We start from the raw sequence: 18,921 nt of genomic DNA on the forward strand, positions 1-18,921 counted from the left end.
AATTCTCCCCTTCTTCCTCGATCAAAGCTCCTCTTGCTGTCAGCCTGAGCCTTGGTTATGACCTCCCGCAGGGTCCGGTTATTCTGCTGGAGAAAGGATACCGTATCCTGTACTGCTGGAACATGAGATTCTGTAAGGATATCGGGAAGAAAAGACAGGTTAAAACCGTAATTGGCGAAGAACGGGGACTGCCCAGTGGTAGCATGGCTGGCATTGTTGTAGGCGAATTCCGCCAGCGGTAACAGAGAGACCCAATCGTCTTGGACAAAGGAAGAAAAACATCTAATATATTGCTCGAGGGTTGTGTTGGTGCGTTCCGTTTGCCCATTGGTCTGTGGGTGGTAGGCAGAGGACAGGGCCAATTCTATTTTTAAAGATTCACACATAGGGCTCGCCAGAAACGGGAGGTGAACTGAACCCCTCTATCAGATACAATATTGGTGGGTACCCCGTGGAGACTGATTATTTCTTTGATAAAAATATGGGCAGTCTCGGTCGCGGAAGGGGTTCCCCTTAAGGGTAGGAAGTGGGCCATCTTGGTCAGACGGTCACAAACTACAAAGATAGCAGTGCAGTTCTCAGAAGGGGGAAGTTCCACAATAAAATCCATAGTAATCATCCGCCAAGGGCGGTCGGGTGCGGGAAGAGGTTTAAGCAGCCCCCAAGCCCGATTTCTGGGGACCTTATTCCGACTACATACGGGGCAGGAATTTACATACTGTTTGCAGAACTCCCTCATGCCTGGCCACCAGAAGGAGCGCTGTACCAGTTCCAAAGTCTTGCGGACACCAAAGTGCCCAGCGAGCGGATGGTCATGGAGGAGACCCAAGACCTTAATTCTCACATCTTCAGGGACGAAGATCAGGTTGTCCTTCCAAAGCAGGCCTTCCCTGGATGCTAGTGAGATTCCCGGGGGACAGGAAGATGTGGAGGAAGCACTTTTTAGCAGAGACACTAGGTCTGACTGGATGAGTAGAAAGGTGTTAGCAGGGAGGATGGTATCCGGGGGTGCGGTGTCCTTGGGGCTGTCAAACATACGGGAGAGTGCATCTGGCTTAACGTTTCTTGATCCAGGGCGAAAGGTTATGTGAAAACAGAACCGGGAGAAAAAGAGGGCCCAACGAGCCTGCCGAGGTTTTAGGCGTTTAGCGGTACGGAGGTACTCGAGGTTTTTGTGATCCGTGTAGATGAGCACGGGGTGTACCGCCCCTTCGAGTAAGTATCTCCACTCCTCCAAAGCAGACTTAATGGCAAGTAATTCCCGATCGCCCACATCATAATTCCTCTCCGCCGGAGAGAGTTTTCGGGAAAAGAACCCCACAGGGTGCATCAGGTCGTCTTTACCTAAGCGCTGGGAGACCACCGCCCCTACTGCTATCTCAGAGGCATCTATCTCCAGAATATAAGGTCTAGATGGATCCGGGTGACTGAGGATAGGAGCAGAGGTGAACAAGTCCTTGAGTTTTTTGAAGGCGGCCTTGGCTTCAGGACCCCAAAGGAAGCGCGTATTTTGCTTGGTGAGCTGGGTGATGGGAGAGATAATGGCTGAGAATCCTTTAATGAATTTTCTATAAAAGTTGGCGAAGCCCACAAAGCGTTGGATGCCTTTCTTGTCAGTGAGGGCTGGCCAATCAAGGACCGCAGCGACCTTTTGCGGGTCCATCCTGATGCCTGCTGGAGAGATTTCCAGGCCGAGGAATTGGATCTCCTGTTGTTCGAATTTACATTTTTCGGCCTTAGCGTAGAGTCCATGTTGCCGGAGCCGAAGCAGTACTCTGCCGACGTGTGCCCGGTGCTGTTCCAGGGACCTGGAGAAGATCAGGATGTCATCAAGATATACGATGACGAAGATATCCAAGAAGTCCCGGAAGACATCATTAATCAAGTGCTGGAAGGTGGCTGGGGCGTTACACAACCCGAAAGGCATCACCAGGTACTCGTAGTGCCCAAAACGAGTCTGGAACGCAGTTTTCCACTCGTCACCTGCTCGTATGCGGACCAAGTTATAGGCTCCTCTCAAGTCCAACTTAGTAAAAATAGTAGCCGACCTCAGTTTTTGGAAGAGTTCTGGAATCAGGGGTAGGGGATAGCGGTTTTTAATCGTGACTCTGTTCAGCTCCCGATAGTCCACACAGGGTCGAAGGGTCTGGTCTTTTTTAGTAACAAAAAATATTCCAGCCCCAGCAGGAGACGTGGAGTGACGGATGAACCCCTTCTTGAGGTTCTCGGAGATGTATGCCTTCAGAGCCTCTTGTTCCTTCTCGGATAAAGGGTAGACACGTCCAAATGGGATCTCTGCCCCAGGAAGGAGTTCAATGGGACAGTCGTAGGGGCGATGCGGGGGTAAGGAGTCAGCCCCCCGTTTACTGAAAACATCCAGAAACTCATGGTAAGGCTCGGGGACAGATTGACATAAATCCAGGTCTGGGTCTAGACAGAGAAGTGTTCCGGATTGTACAGAAGCCCCAGAAAGGCAGTGGTCCTGGCAGTAAGGGGAGAGGAACCTCACTTCCCCTGAAGTCCAGTCAATGGAGGGATTGTGGGCCTGCAGCCATGGGATGCCCAGAATCACAGGAAAGAGTGGGGATGAAATGACCCCAAAATAATCAAGAATTAACAGTTCCGTATGTTGGCAGGAGGTGGAGGTGGGTAGTGGAAGGGTCTCCTGGGTGACTCGACCGGACTTAATCTGGGAGCCATCGGCCAAAAAGATGGCGAGTCCATGAGGTTTTTTCTGGAGTGGAATGGAATGCAGGTCGGTGAAGGCAGCATCAATGAAGCAACCGCAGGCTCCGGAGTCAAGGATGGCGTTGACGTAGATCGTTCTTCCCGAAAGCTGAAACGAGAGTAGAAGGGCAACATGGAGAGAGTTGGAAGGCAGGTTAAAGGAACTGCGAGACACTGAAGAGAGGCACTTACGTGACTTCACAGGACAGTTGGCCACATAATGTCCGGAGCCGCCACAGTATAGGCACAAGTTCATTTGACGGCGGCGGGCTCGCTCTTCAGGAGACAGGGAAGGTCGGAGTAGTCCAAGCTGCATAGGTTCCTCAGGAGCAGGAGACACACTGGCAGGTCCTCTTTGAGGGGGAGGAGAGAAGAAAGGTGTGGAAGACGGGGTTCTGGCCGTCATCCAGGCAGGTCTCAGTGGTTGGGAAGAGCGTTCGGCCCTACACTCGCGAAGTCTGCGGTCTATCTGAATGGCCAGAGCAATTAAGTCCTCTAAGGCGTCAGGAGTGCCAACACGAGCTAACTCGTCCTTAAGGCCTTCAGACAGGCCCATGCGAAATTGGTGTCTAAGGGCTGACTCGTTCCACTGGGTATCTGCGCTCCAGCGTCTGAAGTCCGAGACATAGTCCTCAGCCGTCCTACGGCCTTGCTGGAGCGCAGTTAATGCGGATTCTGCGGTGGCAGCCCGTTGGGGATCGTCATAAAGTTGTGCCATCCCCTCGAAGAAGGTGGAGAGAGTCTGAGTAAGGGGACTGTCGTTCTCCAGGAGCTGGTGGGCCCAGGACTGAGGTTCTTGTAGGAGAGAAATAACAAACCCCACCTTAGTTGCCTCCAGGGAGAAAGTCCTGGGCTGGAGGGCAAAGTAAAGCTGGCAGGCGTTGCGAAAAGCCCGGAACTTGGAGCGGTCCCCTGAAAATCTTTCCGGAATGGGAACCCTAGGCTCAGGCGGGAGCATCATGATTGCCGAATGAGCAGCTGGCTGAGCAGGAGGAGGCTGAGGTGTGGTGTCTGGTGACCCCGGGGTAGAGAGATGCTGGACACGCTCCTCCAACCTGGTGTAGCCATCCTGAAGGGACTTCACGGCCTGGGTGAGAGCCGCAAGGTGGGAGCAAATCTCTTTCATGGCGGAGGCCCCTTCCGCAGACTCAGACATGGCTGTCTCGTACTGTTAGGGACTTCGGATAATGAGTCTGACTTAGTGGAAGGGGAACTCTCTTACGGCTCTGGTTCGGGTCTCGCTGGAATGGGAACAGGAAGACCGGAGCGCAGTGGGGTAGGAGAGTCCAGCCAGGTGCAGCAGCAGGTGCTGGGTAGATGAGGATCCTCTGGAGCAGGAGCTCTCTGTAGCAGGGAAGCAGCTAGGAGAAGGCCGCAGACCGTGGAATCAGGATGGATGGGTCTTCTGGATGCGAAGGTAGCAGACACAGAAGTCAGCAGAGGAATCAGGTACAAGCAGAGGTTCGGCAACAGGAAAACAGTCCAAGAAGGGTCAAACAAGCCGGGGTCGGAGCAGGAGAGGTCAACAAGGTCAGACGGAGCCGGGTCAGGTATCAGATAGGTAGCAGGCAGATAAGCAGGTTACTTCGAGCACAAGCTGCAGACGAGACAGCACAGAACCCCTGCAACTGTGCCTTTAAAAAGGGCCACTGGCTCCAATCGAACTAACGCTCGCCCGTGCGTGCGTGTACCGCGCGCACATACGAACGACGTGCACCCGCGTGCGTTGGAAGACGCTCGTGCCCACGACGACCCGCGGCACGAACGCGCGTACGCGTGCGGAGAGCCGATCGCACGGAACGGGCGGATTCCTGACACTACAGAAAAGAAGTATTCGTGTTAAGGTCTTCTTTAATCCAGAAGGATTACATCATGCAACTTCTGGTATTTAATGATAAAATATGGGTAGAACTGGTCATTGTCAAAAATAATGAATATTGTTGGGTCTTTAGCTTTGTTCACGCAAGAGTCATAGAGAAGGCTTGAGGCACACTCTTCATCTAACGGTGGTGGTCGGGTGTAAGAGTTATTACCCAATGTTGTACGCCCCACCAATACCTTGGCAAGAAACATAAAGTGGTGACCTTCGGGGGAGGCGGGAGCATAAGTGTGAGAGTAACTGGCATCCTTGGCAAAGTAGCTCCCTTTACCGTAAACTGTTCCGTTCTTGCCTGACACACGTGGATCGAAGTTCTGATTAAAAATGGCCTCTATGTGGTTTGATTTTGTGCCGTGGAAGAGGTAGCGCTCCAAGCAACCGTCTTTGATTTCTCTAAGCATGCTTTGCATGAATTTTTTCTTCCTGTAAAATTTAAAAAGATAAACATATGACTGTTTGTATTAATGAATTTTACAAACAATGTATTCTCTAACGAAACTGCCCAAAAACTACATTTCAGTTTTTGGTAGATGCTGTGGATTTTAATTACGGCAGACATTTCTATGTTAGTGTTGTTTCTGGTGGTAAGGTTTTAAATTGCTATCTTTGTCCTCCTGCCGATAGAGAAGCACTTTCACTTTTGCTCACTTCATTAGCTGAGTTAACTGTGTTTTGTGTACTATTTTCTCCACTGCAGTGTATGGAATAAAAAGAACCTTTTTCTTGTTATCAATTTGTACTCACTGTCTCATCTGAAAGGTCTTGATTGAAGACTCCCTAACATGATTAGCCGCTTGCCAACCAGCCGCCGTATAGCGTTCGTTATACGGCAGCAGGCCGGCACTCCTGTGAAAATCGCCGCAATATACACCTATTGCAATTTTTTTTTACCATAAATATGTAGAAGAATTAATATCGGCATAAACTGATGAATACATTTGTTTTTTTATTTGTTTTTTTTAGATGTGTATTATAGCAAAAAGGAAAGAAAAAGTATTTGCTTGTTTATAGCGCAAAAAATAAAAACCGCAGAGGTGATCAAATACCACCAAAAGAAAGCTCTATATGTGGGGAAAAAAAAAGTACATCAATTTTGTTTGGGTACAGCGTCGCACGAATGCGCAATTGTCAGTTAAAGCGACGCAGTGCTGAACTGCAAAAAATGGCCTGCCCATTAAGGGGGCAAATCTTTCCGGGGCTGAAGTGGTTAAATAATACCAATTACCGATACCTACCGACACTTTTTTGTTTACACTTCAGCTGTCAACAATGGAGAAAAGCGTTGAAAACTTATTTGCAATTTAAATAAATTTAATTTTTTGTTAATTTTGCACTTTTTACATGTGAAACATGTAAATATATGTTAAAATGGAAGTAAGTAAAGACAACAAAAACATAATGAGCTAGTATGCATAGCATATTAGCTCATTATGTATTACTTACCTCAGATTGAAGCCCCCGAAGCTGTCCTCGTCTCCCCCTCCCGCTGCTGACATGTCACCCCGGAGTTACTTCTGGCCAATCACAGCGCCGGAGCCACAATGATGTCACTCCTGCACATGCGTGTGGGAAACACGGGTAACGGCACGCAGACTGATGCAGCGGCACATAGGTGCCATTGTGTAACTTTGCTCTAGTGCGCATGTGCCGATGTCATCGGCACATGTAGGGGACAGGGGATATCTCCTAAACCATGCAGGTGTAGGAGATATCCTGGGTAGCTACAGGTAAGCCTTATTATAGGTTTACCTGTAGCATAAAGATTAAAAATAGGTTTTACAGCCACTTTAAAGGTTTCAAAATATTAACAAAGCAAACAAAAAAATACATTATTATTAATTATTAATAGTTTATGAAATAGAAGTGAACAAAAAATAAATCAGCAGCAAAATAATAATTAAATGGAGAAGGAGAATAAGGAGTTAATTCGGCTAATTCAAGTAAATTAAGTGTTAATAAGAGGTTAAACAAAGGAACAATTTAAGAAAAAAATAAGAAAAAAAATATTTTTTTAATTGACAGGTTGCTTTAACTGCTTGCCGACCACCCCATGCATATGTACTGTGGGGCGGCAGCTCCTACAGGCGAAATCACGTACCTATACATTATCTATAAGAGGTTCTTTCACACAGACCGTGACCTCTTTTATTCATATTTATTTCATGAAACACTGCAGTCAATTCTATTTATGTGATTTATGTGCACTATTGCCTCTTGTTAAATAGTCCAATACCTCCTTTACCCACTCCCACACCCTATTTTCCCGTATAGCGCAGCACTATTCTATTCGTTGTGCGATCGGATCGTGTTGTCGGAAAATCCGATCGTGATGGGCTCCATTTGACTTTTTCTGTCGGAATTTCTGACACACAAAGTTTAAAAGCTGGATCTAAAATTGTCTGACAACAAAATCCAATCGTTTAAATTCCGATCGTGTGTAGACAATTCCGACGGACAAAGGGCCACGCATGCTCAGAATAAATTACGAGACGAAAGCTATTGGCTACTGGCCTGTTTATAGTCCCGACATACTTGGTTTACGTCACCTTGTTCTGAACGATCGGTTTGGGCCAAAATCCGTAGGAAAAAATCTGACGGATTTTGTCGTCGGAATGTCCGACCGTGTGTACAGGGCATAATAGTTCTCCTTGTATAGTGACCAAGCATCTTCACAGACTGATAAGAAATGATAAGACGGACATACTGTGAGTATTTTATCCACTGGAAGTAGTTCTGTATTCGGAAGACCTCCAGGATGACGTAATTGGATTCTGCCATGGTCTTGTGGAAGTAGGTGTAGATGTATGCGTACTCGCTATCTGTGTGGGTTACAAGGCTCTTTTCGTAGATAATGTTTCGATTGGTAATGATCCAGGTCTTGGGGTAGTCATTAGCTTCATCAGGATGGCTTCTAAACATTTCCAGCAGGTTCCGAGGTCAGAGAGAATGAGATAAGTTTCTATAAAAGAACAATAAAAAAAACATGCTGAGACATGGAAATACCTGTTTTCTTCTTCGTTCAGCTGGTCATATTGTAGGACCAAAAAAAGAAACCAACCTGAATATTCTTTTTATGAGCAATATACAGTGCCTTAAAAAAAGTATTCATACCCTTGATATTTTCCACATTTTGTCATATTACCACCAAAAACGTAAATGTATTTTATTGGTATTTTTTTTTTCACAAAGGTTTTTATTGGTTGAACAGCAAATAAAAATCTGATGAAACATTACAGTAAGTAAGTCGTACAAATGTGTTACATAAGGTGTTTTTGAACTAAACAAAATTTGATATGAACAGATAATATTGAGAGGGTATGCAGGATTACCGTTGTGCATTACTAATTTTTTTTTTTTTTCCAGTAGAAAGGTACTCACTCTCCAAAAGAGAGAAAGGGAAGGGAAGAAAAAAAAAAAAAAGGGATGTAATCAGGAGTAGACGGGTAACAGAATACATTGTTTGTTTATTGTCACATCTCTCGTATCTTATCGTGTAAGAGTAGACCGTAAAGAAAGCATTTAGTTATCCTATGGAGGACTTATAAGCCTGAGAGTTTTTGTAGTCGATCCAGTTGGACCATGTTGCAGTAAAGTTAGAGATTTTCTCTTGTGAGATGCTTATGAGTTCCTCTATAGTTTCAATGTTGTTGATCCTATGAAACCATTCTTTTTTTGTTGGTGTAACATGTTCACGCCAGTGGCATGGAATACAGTGTCTTGCTGCGTTGATCATGAACATTGTTAATGATTTTAGGTAACGTTTTTTGGGGGTTGTGGTGTGATGTAAAAGGTATTGCTCTGGTTTAAATTGTATGACTTCTGAAGTTACCAGGGTGATGGTTTCGTGAACCATCTTCCAAAAGTCCTGAATTAGTGGGCAGGACCACCAAATGTGTACCATCGAGCCTTCTTCAGTAAGACATCTCCAGCATCTGTCAGAGACTTGGGGGTAAAATTTGTGCAAAAGGATGGGGGTTCTGTACCATCTAGAGAGTATTTTAAAGCCGCACTCTTGTGTGGCTACATTTAGTGAGCCTTTATGTGCGTAAGAGAATATGGTTTCCCAGTTGTCGTCAGAGAGATTTAGACTTAGGTCTCGTTCCCAGGCTTGGCATGACGGGATGGAGAACTCTGGACCATTCATGAATAGCGAATTGTAGAGTTTTGATATGTTATGTCTTTGTGGGTCTTTTTTTGTACACAGATCTTCCAATGTCGTGGGAGTTCTGGTCCAAAGGCGGGCTGTTTCAGTTCTGGTCAGGAAGTGTCTTATCTGTAGGTAGTTCCACTGTGTAATTAGAATTGGATTTTTATCTTTGTTGATGTCCTCAAAAGATATTAGCTTCTTGTTATCAAAAAAGTGTTTGACAAGCACATCCTTGTGAGGCCATGAATCTTTAAGAAATCTCCCCTCAATACCTGGGGGGAAATCTTGGTTATTTCTTAAAGGTGTGAGAGGGCCTATCCATGGGTAAGGGACACTTTTTTTGTAAGCTTCATGAAATATTTCCAGAGTAGGTCCTATAAGAGGATGGGATTTAATGTCTTTTGGGTGATGTGTGGGGTTTATCCAAGGTAGGTATCTAATTGGTCTAGTAAATTGTGATTGTTCTAGCGTCACCCAGTCTTTAATATTTTGGTGAATGTTCCAATCGACTATACGCGTCAGTAGGGCTGCCTGATGATATTTTCTTAGATCGGGGAGTGCTATTCCCCCTCTGTTTTTAGGTAAGTTTAATCTTGTGAATTTAATTCTGGGGGGTTTGCCCCTCCAGATAAAGGATGAGCAAGCTTTACGGAAGGAAGTAAAAAGAGATGATGGTAGTCTGATGGGAATTGTTTGCATTGCATATAAAAATCTTGGTAAGATTGTCATTTTTATTAGTGAAGCTCTGCCGAACCATGATATGTTCAGGGAGTTCCATCTTTTTAGATCATCTCGGGTGTCTTTTAAGATGGGCAAAAAATTCAATTTGAAGAGGTTGTTTAGGTTTGTTGGGATTTCAATTCCGAGGTAAGTTATACTTTGTTTGGCCCAGGAGAATGAGAAGTTTCGTTTGCATAGGTCAACAGTATTTGGGGGCAGTGATATGTTGAGGGCTACAGATTTAGTGTGATTTATTTTTAAATTGGATATGAGTTGAAAATATTCGAGATCTTGAATGACATTGGGCAGTGAGATATGTGGCTGTGAGAGAAAAAGGAGCATATCGTCCGCAAAGGCAGCGATTTTGTATGTATGATTGTTGATTTCTATGCCTTTAATGTCAGGATTGGATCTAATTTTGTTTAGGAGGGGCTCTAGTGTAAGAACAAACAATAATGGCGAAAGGGGACAGCCCTGTCTTGTTCCGTTTCCCAACTTGAAGGCATTCGACAGGTGGCCGTTAACTCGTACACGTGCTGTAGGGTTGGAATAGAGTGCTTTGATATAGGCTCTCATCTGAGGTAAAAGACCTATGCGCATTAGAACTGCGTCCATAAAGTCCCAGGCCACTCTTTCGAACGCCTTCTCTGCATCAAGAGACAAGAAAAAACCTTGTTTGTTTTTGGAAGTTAACCAATGATTAATGTTTAGGGCTTTGGTTGTATTATCTCTTCCCTCTCTTCCAGGGATAAATCCTACTTGGTCAAGCGAGATGAGTGATGGGAGCAGAGGAATGATTCTATTGGCTAAAATTTTTGCGTATATTTTGACGTCAACATTTATTAAAGAAATTGGCCTGTAATTTGTGACTAGAGTCAGATCTTTTCCTTCCTTAGGTATAACAGATATATGTGCTTCAAGTAATTGTTTTGGGGGATGTTGTTCAGAGTGGAGTGATTGGAATGTTTTCAGGAACCTTGGTTTCAATATATTAGTGAATGTTTTATAGTATTGTAGGGGAAGGCCATCGGGACCTGGTGCCTTGCCCACTTTCATATCTTTAATAGCTTTATCAAATTCCCTCTCGGAAATGGGGGCTTCTAATTCTTGTGCCGTGTTCTCATCTATTTGAGGTGAGCTATATTTTTCAAGAAAGTCTTGGATGAGTTTTGTTCTCTTGTCGGAGTTATGGGGACATTGGGGATTAGAGGGAATATTGTATAGAGATTGATAGTACGCTTCGAATTGTTTAGCAATTTCGTCATTCGAAGAGTATGAGTTGCCTTGTTTATCTCTTATCTGATGAATTGTTGTGGCAACTTTTTTATTTTGAACAGCGTTTGCTAATAGTCTTCCACTTTTATTGCCCTGCTCGTAATAAATTTTGTGTCTTAATATATATTGCCTCTTTGTTTTCAAGTTCAGTTCCTCTGAGAGTAATGCTCTCATTTTTGTCAATTCTTCAAAAGTGGAGATTGCGACATTCTGTTTATGTGAAATTTCTAATTTGTGGATTTGTTCTATTAGTGATTTGATTTTGGCTTGTTTCATTTTTTTGATTTTAGTTAGTTTATTGATAAATTCACCTCTGATGACGCACTTGTGTGCTTCCCATTGAGTCAGGGAGGACGTTTCCCCATTTTCATTACGTTCAAAGTATTCTTTTAGTTTGTCCTTGAAATAGAGTACGTCTGTGTGGTCTTTCAGGACAGAGGTGTTGAGTCTCCAAGTCTTGGTAATGGTAGTTTTTCCTGGAAGGGTCAGGGTCATGGTAATAGGGTGATGGTCAGATATGGTCATGGTTTCTATAGAAGAATGTTTCAGTAGCCCAAGATCAGATTGGGACATAAAGAAAAAGTCTATTCTAGAGTATTTTTGGTGAACTGTAGAGTAGTAAGTAAAATCTTTAGATTGAGGGTTCAGAGTTCTCCATGTGTCGTGAAGCATTAGTTCTTGTAGTTGGAGTTTGATTTGTTTCAATGCTCTATAGGGTAGGCTCGATGTACCATTTGAGGTGTCTATCAGGGGATTAAGGGGAACGTTAAAGTCTCCCCCTAGAATGAGTATGCCAGAGGCGAAATTCGTTAGTAAGTCTTTTATCTTTCGGAAGAAGGCCACTTGTTTCGTGTTGGGTGCGTATATGTTCGCTATTGTAATGGGATGGTGGTCTAATTTCCCTTTGAGAAAAATATATCTCCCCCCCGGGTCTTGCATAGTGTCTTGGATCTTTAAAGAAGTTTGTTTAGAGATGAGGATAGATACCCCCTTGGTTTTTCCTTCTGGGTTTGTAGCATGGAATGCAGTTGGGTATCTCTTGTCGTGCATCTTGGGAACGCTATGAGTTTTAAAATGGGTCTCTTGTATGCATACAATATTTGCTTTTAGTTTATGAGCTTCGTTTAAAAGTTTGGTTCTCTTTGTGGGTATGTTGAGCCCTTTGGCGTTTATTGATACTAGTTTGATTGATGGTGAGATTGTTTTTTGTTTGGGGATAGACATTTTGATTTAATTCTCGTATTGTAATAATAAAAAAAAAAAAAAAAGGGGGGGGGGGGGTCGGGTGAGTTAGGGGCGGTTACCTTTAAAAAGGGTAACGGTTAAGAGAGCCGGAGGTAAGATTAGACCAGCTAATTGTTCCTAAGGGTGGGGACCGGCAAGTTCAAGGATGGAGAGGGGGATCTCCTCCTTGCAGGGGTGCGAGGTCCAACAGAGGTCAGAATGGATCCCAGTCTCTTTCTTCCTAATGTTATTTCAAATTGAGCGAGAAGTATGGATCTCTTTTGTTTACTTTTGTTTGATTTATAATGAGTTAGGGCACTCAGGGGCAGTCCTCTATGATGAATAGTTGTGCGTCTATTACAGGGCTTAAAAAATTTTGAAATTTTTTTTTATGGGATGTAAGCACGTTTCGGAGTGTTTGAGGGTAGATTGGGCGGCTAATGGTATTTGTATAGATATGGGGAATTATTCTGTCTTTCAACCAATGGGCTGATAGGCCATATGAGGTCTAGGAGGGCAGCGATGGCGAACAGTCAGTTACATTTTTTGTGTCTGTGCAAAATGGCCATTAAGTTGTGTTCTGGCAGTTAGGGATGGAGTTTGAGGTGGGGTTTTGAGAGTAAAGGAATGTGAACAGGGGTTTGGCTTGGATTTGAGGATGAAGCACCATCTTAGATATCTTGTTAAACAAGTTTGGTTATAACCTTGAGTCGTTGAAAAACCTTTTATTTCAAACAATTCCACAAATGTGGTTCAGTAAGAAAACAGAGTGTAGCTACGATCCAGTCCTGTCACATAGTGATCATAGATAATCTCTAAGTACAGGTAGCTGATGCATGTGATGCTTAGAGGTTCCGTTTGTCTCCCGATAGAATTGACTATAGTTTAGGGAGAAACATCTTGCATCGCTAATGTCTTCTGTACCGATAGGGTAGGTAAGCACATTAAGGATCGTCGATAAGCTCAGTTTGGTCAATTAAAATATATAACAACAGAAATATGCAAACAGCTGTAACAGTACACAGTTATGAACAGTCTTACTATTCAGTATTTCCAAACGATATCTGTGTATTTTTTTCATAGTCATACAGTAGGAATACAAAACTAGACTATATATAAAGTCCTTTAACTGTAATTGGTAGAAAAGTGGTTTCTATAACTGGATATCGGCCTGAGGCCTGAAAACACAATAGAAACACTAAGCATTGTAAATAACATCTCTAAAATTATGTCCTTCCCTTTCTTTATATTACTCACATCTCTCTGCTAGCTTTAAGATAGCTTTTCTCTACTATGGGCATGAGGGGGCACTTTATAGTATAGGTAAACTAGAAAAAGGTCGTTAGTAATATAAAAAACAAAAAAAAAAAAAAAAAGAGAGAGAAAAAAGAAAAACAAAAACAGGTTCGTTCAATAAGGTAGATTATCCTGGCCAGGAAAAAAAGAGATTGGGGGCGGGAGAAGGGTATGTCAGAACAAATTCTCTTCTCTCATTAAATTCTTGGGTGTCTGGGTTTGTAAGACATATACCAGTTGTACTTACAGTCACACTTTTAGATGGTTCATAAGGCAAAGGCATCAGCGTAACAGCGGGTTATGCTGGACATACCGTATATAAGTTGGTGACTCTGTTGATGTATCGAGGCCTGGAATTCCACGTTCAGCGATGCTGTAGATAAAAGCAAGACAAAAGCAGGAGAGGGGGAAGTAAAAAGCGAAAAAAGAAAAAAGAAGTTACAAAAAAAAGAAAAAAAAAGAGAAAAAGGGAGGAGGTTCGCAGCTTATTAAAGTGGTTTGAAGATATCTTGGTAGAGCAGTTGCAGAGTAGATTTGATTGCTGATCGGAGGTTAATATGTGTTTCTTCATAGCTGCGTCAGTGGTCAATTAGGGATTTTTGAACTCAGGTATCCATCTGATCCTGCCTCTCGGTATGATCTCTTCGTCTGGGAGGAGAAAATCCAGGACTTCCGTGGTTTGGTCCTCTTCTATGTTGAGGAGCTGAAGGTGATCTCCGTCTGCGGTCTCTATTTCTTTGGGTTCTGGGAGTAAGGTTGTTAGTTACTTCAATCCAGGTGTCATTAATCCTGAAAGAATTGTACCATTCAGGAACCTCAGTTGGAGGAATGTTCAGTGTATCGCAGAATGATTGTAAGTCATCAGGGGTGCGTAACAAGGCTGTGTGACCTCTCCAGTTAGCCGAGAGGCAAAAGGGGAACTTCCACCTATAGGGAATCCCTCTGGAGCGTAGTTGGTCAAGAAGTGGACGAAGTGCTCTACGTTGCTGTAATGTGATGTTGGAGAGGTCTTGGTATAATTTTATCTCATTTCCATTGAATAGAACTCTGTTTTTTTCTCTCGCTTTTTTCAAGATGGCTTTTTTTAAAGGAAAGTTTACCAAGCAACATATTATGTCCCTTGGCGGGTCGGTGTCTCTTCCCCTAGGTCTGAGGGCACGATGGATTCTCTCGAATTCTATGGGGGAGTCGGCGGGTCTGTCAAGCAGATCATTAAATATCGCGTAGCTGAATGCTCAATTGGGGTTTGGTCTGCATGTGTGATAAGTGCATGTCTGAATTTCTTTGCACTTGTTTTAAGGCCTCTGCATGGCGTGCAGTTGTTTGTTCCACAGCCCCCATCCTTGCTGCTACATTCTGGATGTCAGTCTTAAGATCTGTGATGGCTGCTGACAGCGTGGCTTTTATGTCCATGGTCACTGCTTGAAGGTCAGATAAGCAGAGTGACTGTGGTGTTATCATGGTATGTGGGCTGATGGGGCTTGCAGGGACATTGATGGAGGTGTAGGGAGGTTGTTTGCAGTATTTAGGCCGTTTGCGCCGTCCACCGCGCCTCCGGAACCGCCGAGCGGGGTGAGCGGTTTAGGAAAGACCGCGGCTTTGAGGCCTTCACTTTGCGATGTTCGGAACATCGCGGGGATAGTGCTAGGGGGTTGCGGATTTGTCTCGGGAGGTTCCCGGGGAGCGGAGGGAGCCCGATCGCTTTTCCCCATAGTCCGGTTCGTTGTTTAGAGCCCTTGTGTGCTTTTTACCTGCCCGTGAGTGCCGGAGAGACAGGGCTAGGCGTCCATTCAGGTCCGGAGTTAGGCCACGCCCCCTATTGGGATTTTATGTGATAGGCCAACACATAGTGGCACATAATTGTGAAGTGGAAGGAAAATGATAAATGGTTTTCCCATTTTTTTTTTTCCATAAAGAATTTTATTTTATTTATGAAAATGTAAAACAATACAGACACGGCATTCCAAGGCAAAACGGCTCCATTTGGAACGCCAATACAGATTACACTTTAACATGTGGATTCAAAAACCACCAGTTCTGTAAGGTTGAGAGCATTCTCCAACAGTTATGTTTATGTGGTGTCTTCAAAATTCTCCCATCCTGAGGGTTGTGTATGATCACAGTTCTTCCTGCCTATTTGACTACTGCTCCCCCAGGATGGGTCTCTGCTCTATAGTAAAATATGCATTCCGTATGTTTATTTTAGAAGGTGGCATGCACTAAGGGAGCCGGCCCCAAGGGCCTCCCCTCAGTCCATGCCCCCGACCCTTAAAGGTTAATGTAAGAGAGGGAAGAAAAAAAAAAGAAGAAGAAAAAAAAAAGGAGGGGGGGAGAGACGGGGAAGAAAGTAGAAAGGAAGAGAAGAAAGGGGGATGAGGGAAACAGATAGAGAAGCTGGGGGGAGGGGGTACGTGGAAGGGAAACAGTTATTGGGGGAGGAGGTGGAAAGGCCACCAACTACCCTCCCCATCTGCTCCTCATAGCCCATCATCAGAGGCGTTCACCCAAACATGTAGTTTGGATATCATTATGTCAGTTCTTGAACAGTGAGCGCTCCTAGCCAGTTTCTCGAAGTAGAATTTGGTATTCTTGGGTGTTGCGGTATTTAAACCAAGAGTCCCAGGTCATTGTAAAGTTGGAAGCCCTATCGTGGGAGATGTATATCAGCTCCTCTATCTCTGACAAATGATTAATACGTGATGCCCATTCTTTCATTGAAGGAGGCGACCTAGACTTCCAATGAACCTGTAGGCACAGCCTAGCTGCGTTTATGATATACATAGCTATCGATTTCTGGTATCTTTTCTTCCCATTTTTTTTTTTTAACAAATAAACATGTGAAAAGTGTGGCGTGCATTTGTATTCAGCCCCCTTTTACTCTGACACCCCTAACTAAAATATGGTGGAACCAATTGCCTTCAGAAGTCACAAAGAGGAAAGAGCGGTCGGCGGTGAGATGTTCGCGATGCTATGCTGACATGATTTTAAAGTCATTTTATTATTTGCATATGTAAGCGCATTATGTAAAAGGGGGAGAGGATAATTTAAATAAAAGGTATGACACTATACCAGTCCCCTTGTATTTCTACATGCTCACGAGTAATGAGGAGATTATGCTAGAGAGTGGAGGAGTAAGGAGCATTGAAGAATCAGTCATACTGAAAGACCCAGTATATACAGGTCCATTTGCAGAGGCGTTCTGGTAAGCGGCCACCTATGTGGGAACGCACGCTGGTGGAAACGGTGATGGTGTAGGACAGTCATCTACCACTTCTGAAATATAATCTCACGGGGAAAGACGTTGCTCTATTTATATTACTTTCCGCTAGAAGGAGTCTTTTTAATTGAAATATGATAATCATGTTTGGCATGTGATGTATATTGGTATAACAAGAGTTTTTTTTAGTTGTAAGCTCTTTTAGAGATCTGAGTAACCACTCGGATTGTGTAATGGAGCGCTGTTAGTGTTTGACTCGTAGGGTCAACCACATTGTATAGTATTGTCTTTGTATTTATAACAGCTGCTAAGCACTAAAGAGGAGAGAGCACCTTATGGTGCTAATTGTTTAGAGTTTGCAAGTTCAGCTGAACCCATAGGTGCGCTGGGTTCAGGTTTATATTTTATATATTATATTTTAGAAATCCCTGAAATTGTGTTTAGCACTAACAACAACTTACTAAGCCATCCACAACTCGGCCCCCAGCTACAACACTAACCGTGTCTCAAAATATCAACCTACTTGTTCTCTTTGTTTCTCCCAAGACCTTCTGCTCTCTAGTTCCCTCATCACCACCTCCCATGCCCGCCTCCAAGACTTCTCCAGAGCCTCTCCTATCCTATGGAACTCCCTACCCCAGTCTGTCAGACTATCTCCTACTCTGTTTACTATTAGACGACCCCTCAAAACCCCTCTGTTCAGCCTATTCTGCCTTCACCTAACAACTGTACTTTCATTTTCTCCATCAGCTCACCCCCCCCCACTACCTTTTGTATCACTTGGGGGGGGGGGGGGGGGTGTTGTGCTCGAAGAGGAGATGTGGTAGAGGCTAGGAAGGAGGATGGGGGAAATTTGTGCTGGGGGGTGGGGGAGGATTTGTGCTAGGAAGGAGGATGGGGGGAAATTTGTGCTGGGGGGGATTTGGAGTTCGTGCTAGAAGGAGTGATTTTCTTTGGAGGGGGGGTGAAATTTGTGCTGGGGGATTTGAGGAGAGAGAAGATTTAAGCTGGAAGCGGGGATGGGGGGGATTTTCGCTGAGAGGGGGGATTTCAGCATGGGGGCGGATTTGTCCTTGGAGGAGGTATAATGCCCATACATCTTGAGGGGGGTGGCAGTTTCACATGTTCTCCCTGGGCTCTAGATGACCTTGTCCTAGCACTGAGTACATTGTAGCCGATAACGGTCAGTACAGGAGGTTATTAGCTGACAAGATGTCGGGCAAGATCAACAGGTATTTTTTTGCATTTATTAAACAAACATAACAAAATGCCTTCAGTGGTATATTTAACAGACCAAAAGGAAGCAAATAAGGGAAGCTCTTTTTTTTAGCGTTTACATATAGTGGAACCTTGGATTACGAGCATAATCCATTCCAGGAGAATGCTTGTAATCCAAAGCACTCACATATCAAAGCAAGTTTCCCCATAGAAGTCAATGCAAACGTTCCGCATTGACTTCTATTGCATGCAATACCACATGTGGCCAGAGGTGGGGGGGAATCAGAGAGCCTCGGAAATACTCGGGGACAGCTCGGCTGAACTCAGAAACCCTCGGAAAGGCTCGGAAACACTCGGGAATGGAGCATTTCCGAATGGCTCCGAACCGCCCCCGCACCTCTGGCCAAATGCATAGCTGCACACCACATTAGCTTAAATTCTGCTCGTTTTGCAAAACAACACTCGCAAACTGAGTCAGAATAAAAAAAAAAACGTTGCTCGTCTTTCAAAATGCTTGTTAACCGCATTACTCATTAACCAAGGTTCCACTGTACATTGTGAAGTTTGTATGTTACAAAAGGAGACACTATCAAGGAAAAAATTATTTTGATGTGTGTTTTCACCCTAAGGGCTCATTTACACTTGCTTCAACTTTAACACGCATTGACAACTTCCCACCCAAGGCCATCATATGATGTTTGGTAATTTGAGTGGAGATATCGGTATGATGGGTGCAGCTGTAGGCATCATTCAGATATCTTCTTTTTTCTGCCGGCGATTCCCTACACGGTAAAAACAATCATAGTAGCTGTTTAGCCGGTTGCTTGTTTTTACAGGCGGCGGGAGGGGACTCCCCCCCTACCACCACCCTCCAGTGCTTCTACCATCTCGACTGTGCAATCGGTGAGCCGGAAAATGAGTCAGCTGGTAGGGGCCGTTTACCATAGAGAAGACTGAGGACCAGATGGTGCCCGGCAGTCTCTATGACCTTCGGGGGCCAGCGTGATGTTATGATATCACACATAGGTCCCAACTGTCCCTGATTTCGAGGGACTGTCCCTGGTTTGGAACAAAGTCCCTCTTTCCTCTTCATTTGACCCTCATTTTGGTCTGATCTATATAGTTGTATATGAAAGTATATAAAATGCACTTTTTATCATTCAAAAAGGGTTTCCCAGTGCTAAACCTTTCATTTAATTTCTAAATTGTTGCATTTGT

The 18,921-nt window shown here is 44.2% G+C and overlaps 1 protein-coding gene across 1 annotated transcript; it reads right to left on the reverse strand.

Moving 5' to 3' along the window:
• Positions 1-4,550: 4,550 nt before the first annotated feature.
• Positions 4,551-7,525, reverse strand: LOC143963829 (protein mono-ADP-ribosyltransferase TIPARP-like). The gene is made up of 2 exons (XM_077473559.1): positions 7,311-7,525; positions 4,551-5,029 (listed from the first exon to the last, which is right to left on the reverse strand). Exons 1-2 carry the CDS (start codon positions 7,523-7,525, stop codon positions 4,579-4,581), a joined length of 666 nt encoding a protein of 221 aa, XP_077329685.1. The 3' UTR covers positions 4,551-4,578.
• Between the last annotated feature and the right edge of the window lie 11,396 nt (positions 7,526-18,921).

The sequence above is a fragment of the Lithobates pipiens genome, unplaced genomic scaffold (genome assembly GCF_037356315.1).
Source record: "Lithobates pipiens isolate NorthernLeopardFrog02 unplaced genomic scaffold, aLitPip1_a1.2 Scaffold_8, whole genome shotgun sequence".
Classification (NCBI taxonomy): domain Eukaryota; kingdom Metazoa; phylum Chordata; class Amphibia; order Anura; family Ranidae; genus Lithobates; species Lithobates pipiens.

What these genes read in the sequence shown, in the direction of transcription:
- LOC143963829 (XM_077473559.1), bottom strand. Translation starts at nt 7,525, where the DNA reads ATGTTTAGAAGCCATCCTGATGAAGCTAATGACTACCCCAAGACCTGG. An exon ending in CAGTGGATAAAATACTCACA is followed by an intron (nt 5,030 to 7,310) that starts GTATGTCCGTCT and finishes TAAATTTTACAG; the next exon opens with GAAGAAAAAATTCATGCAAA.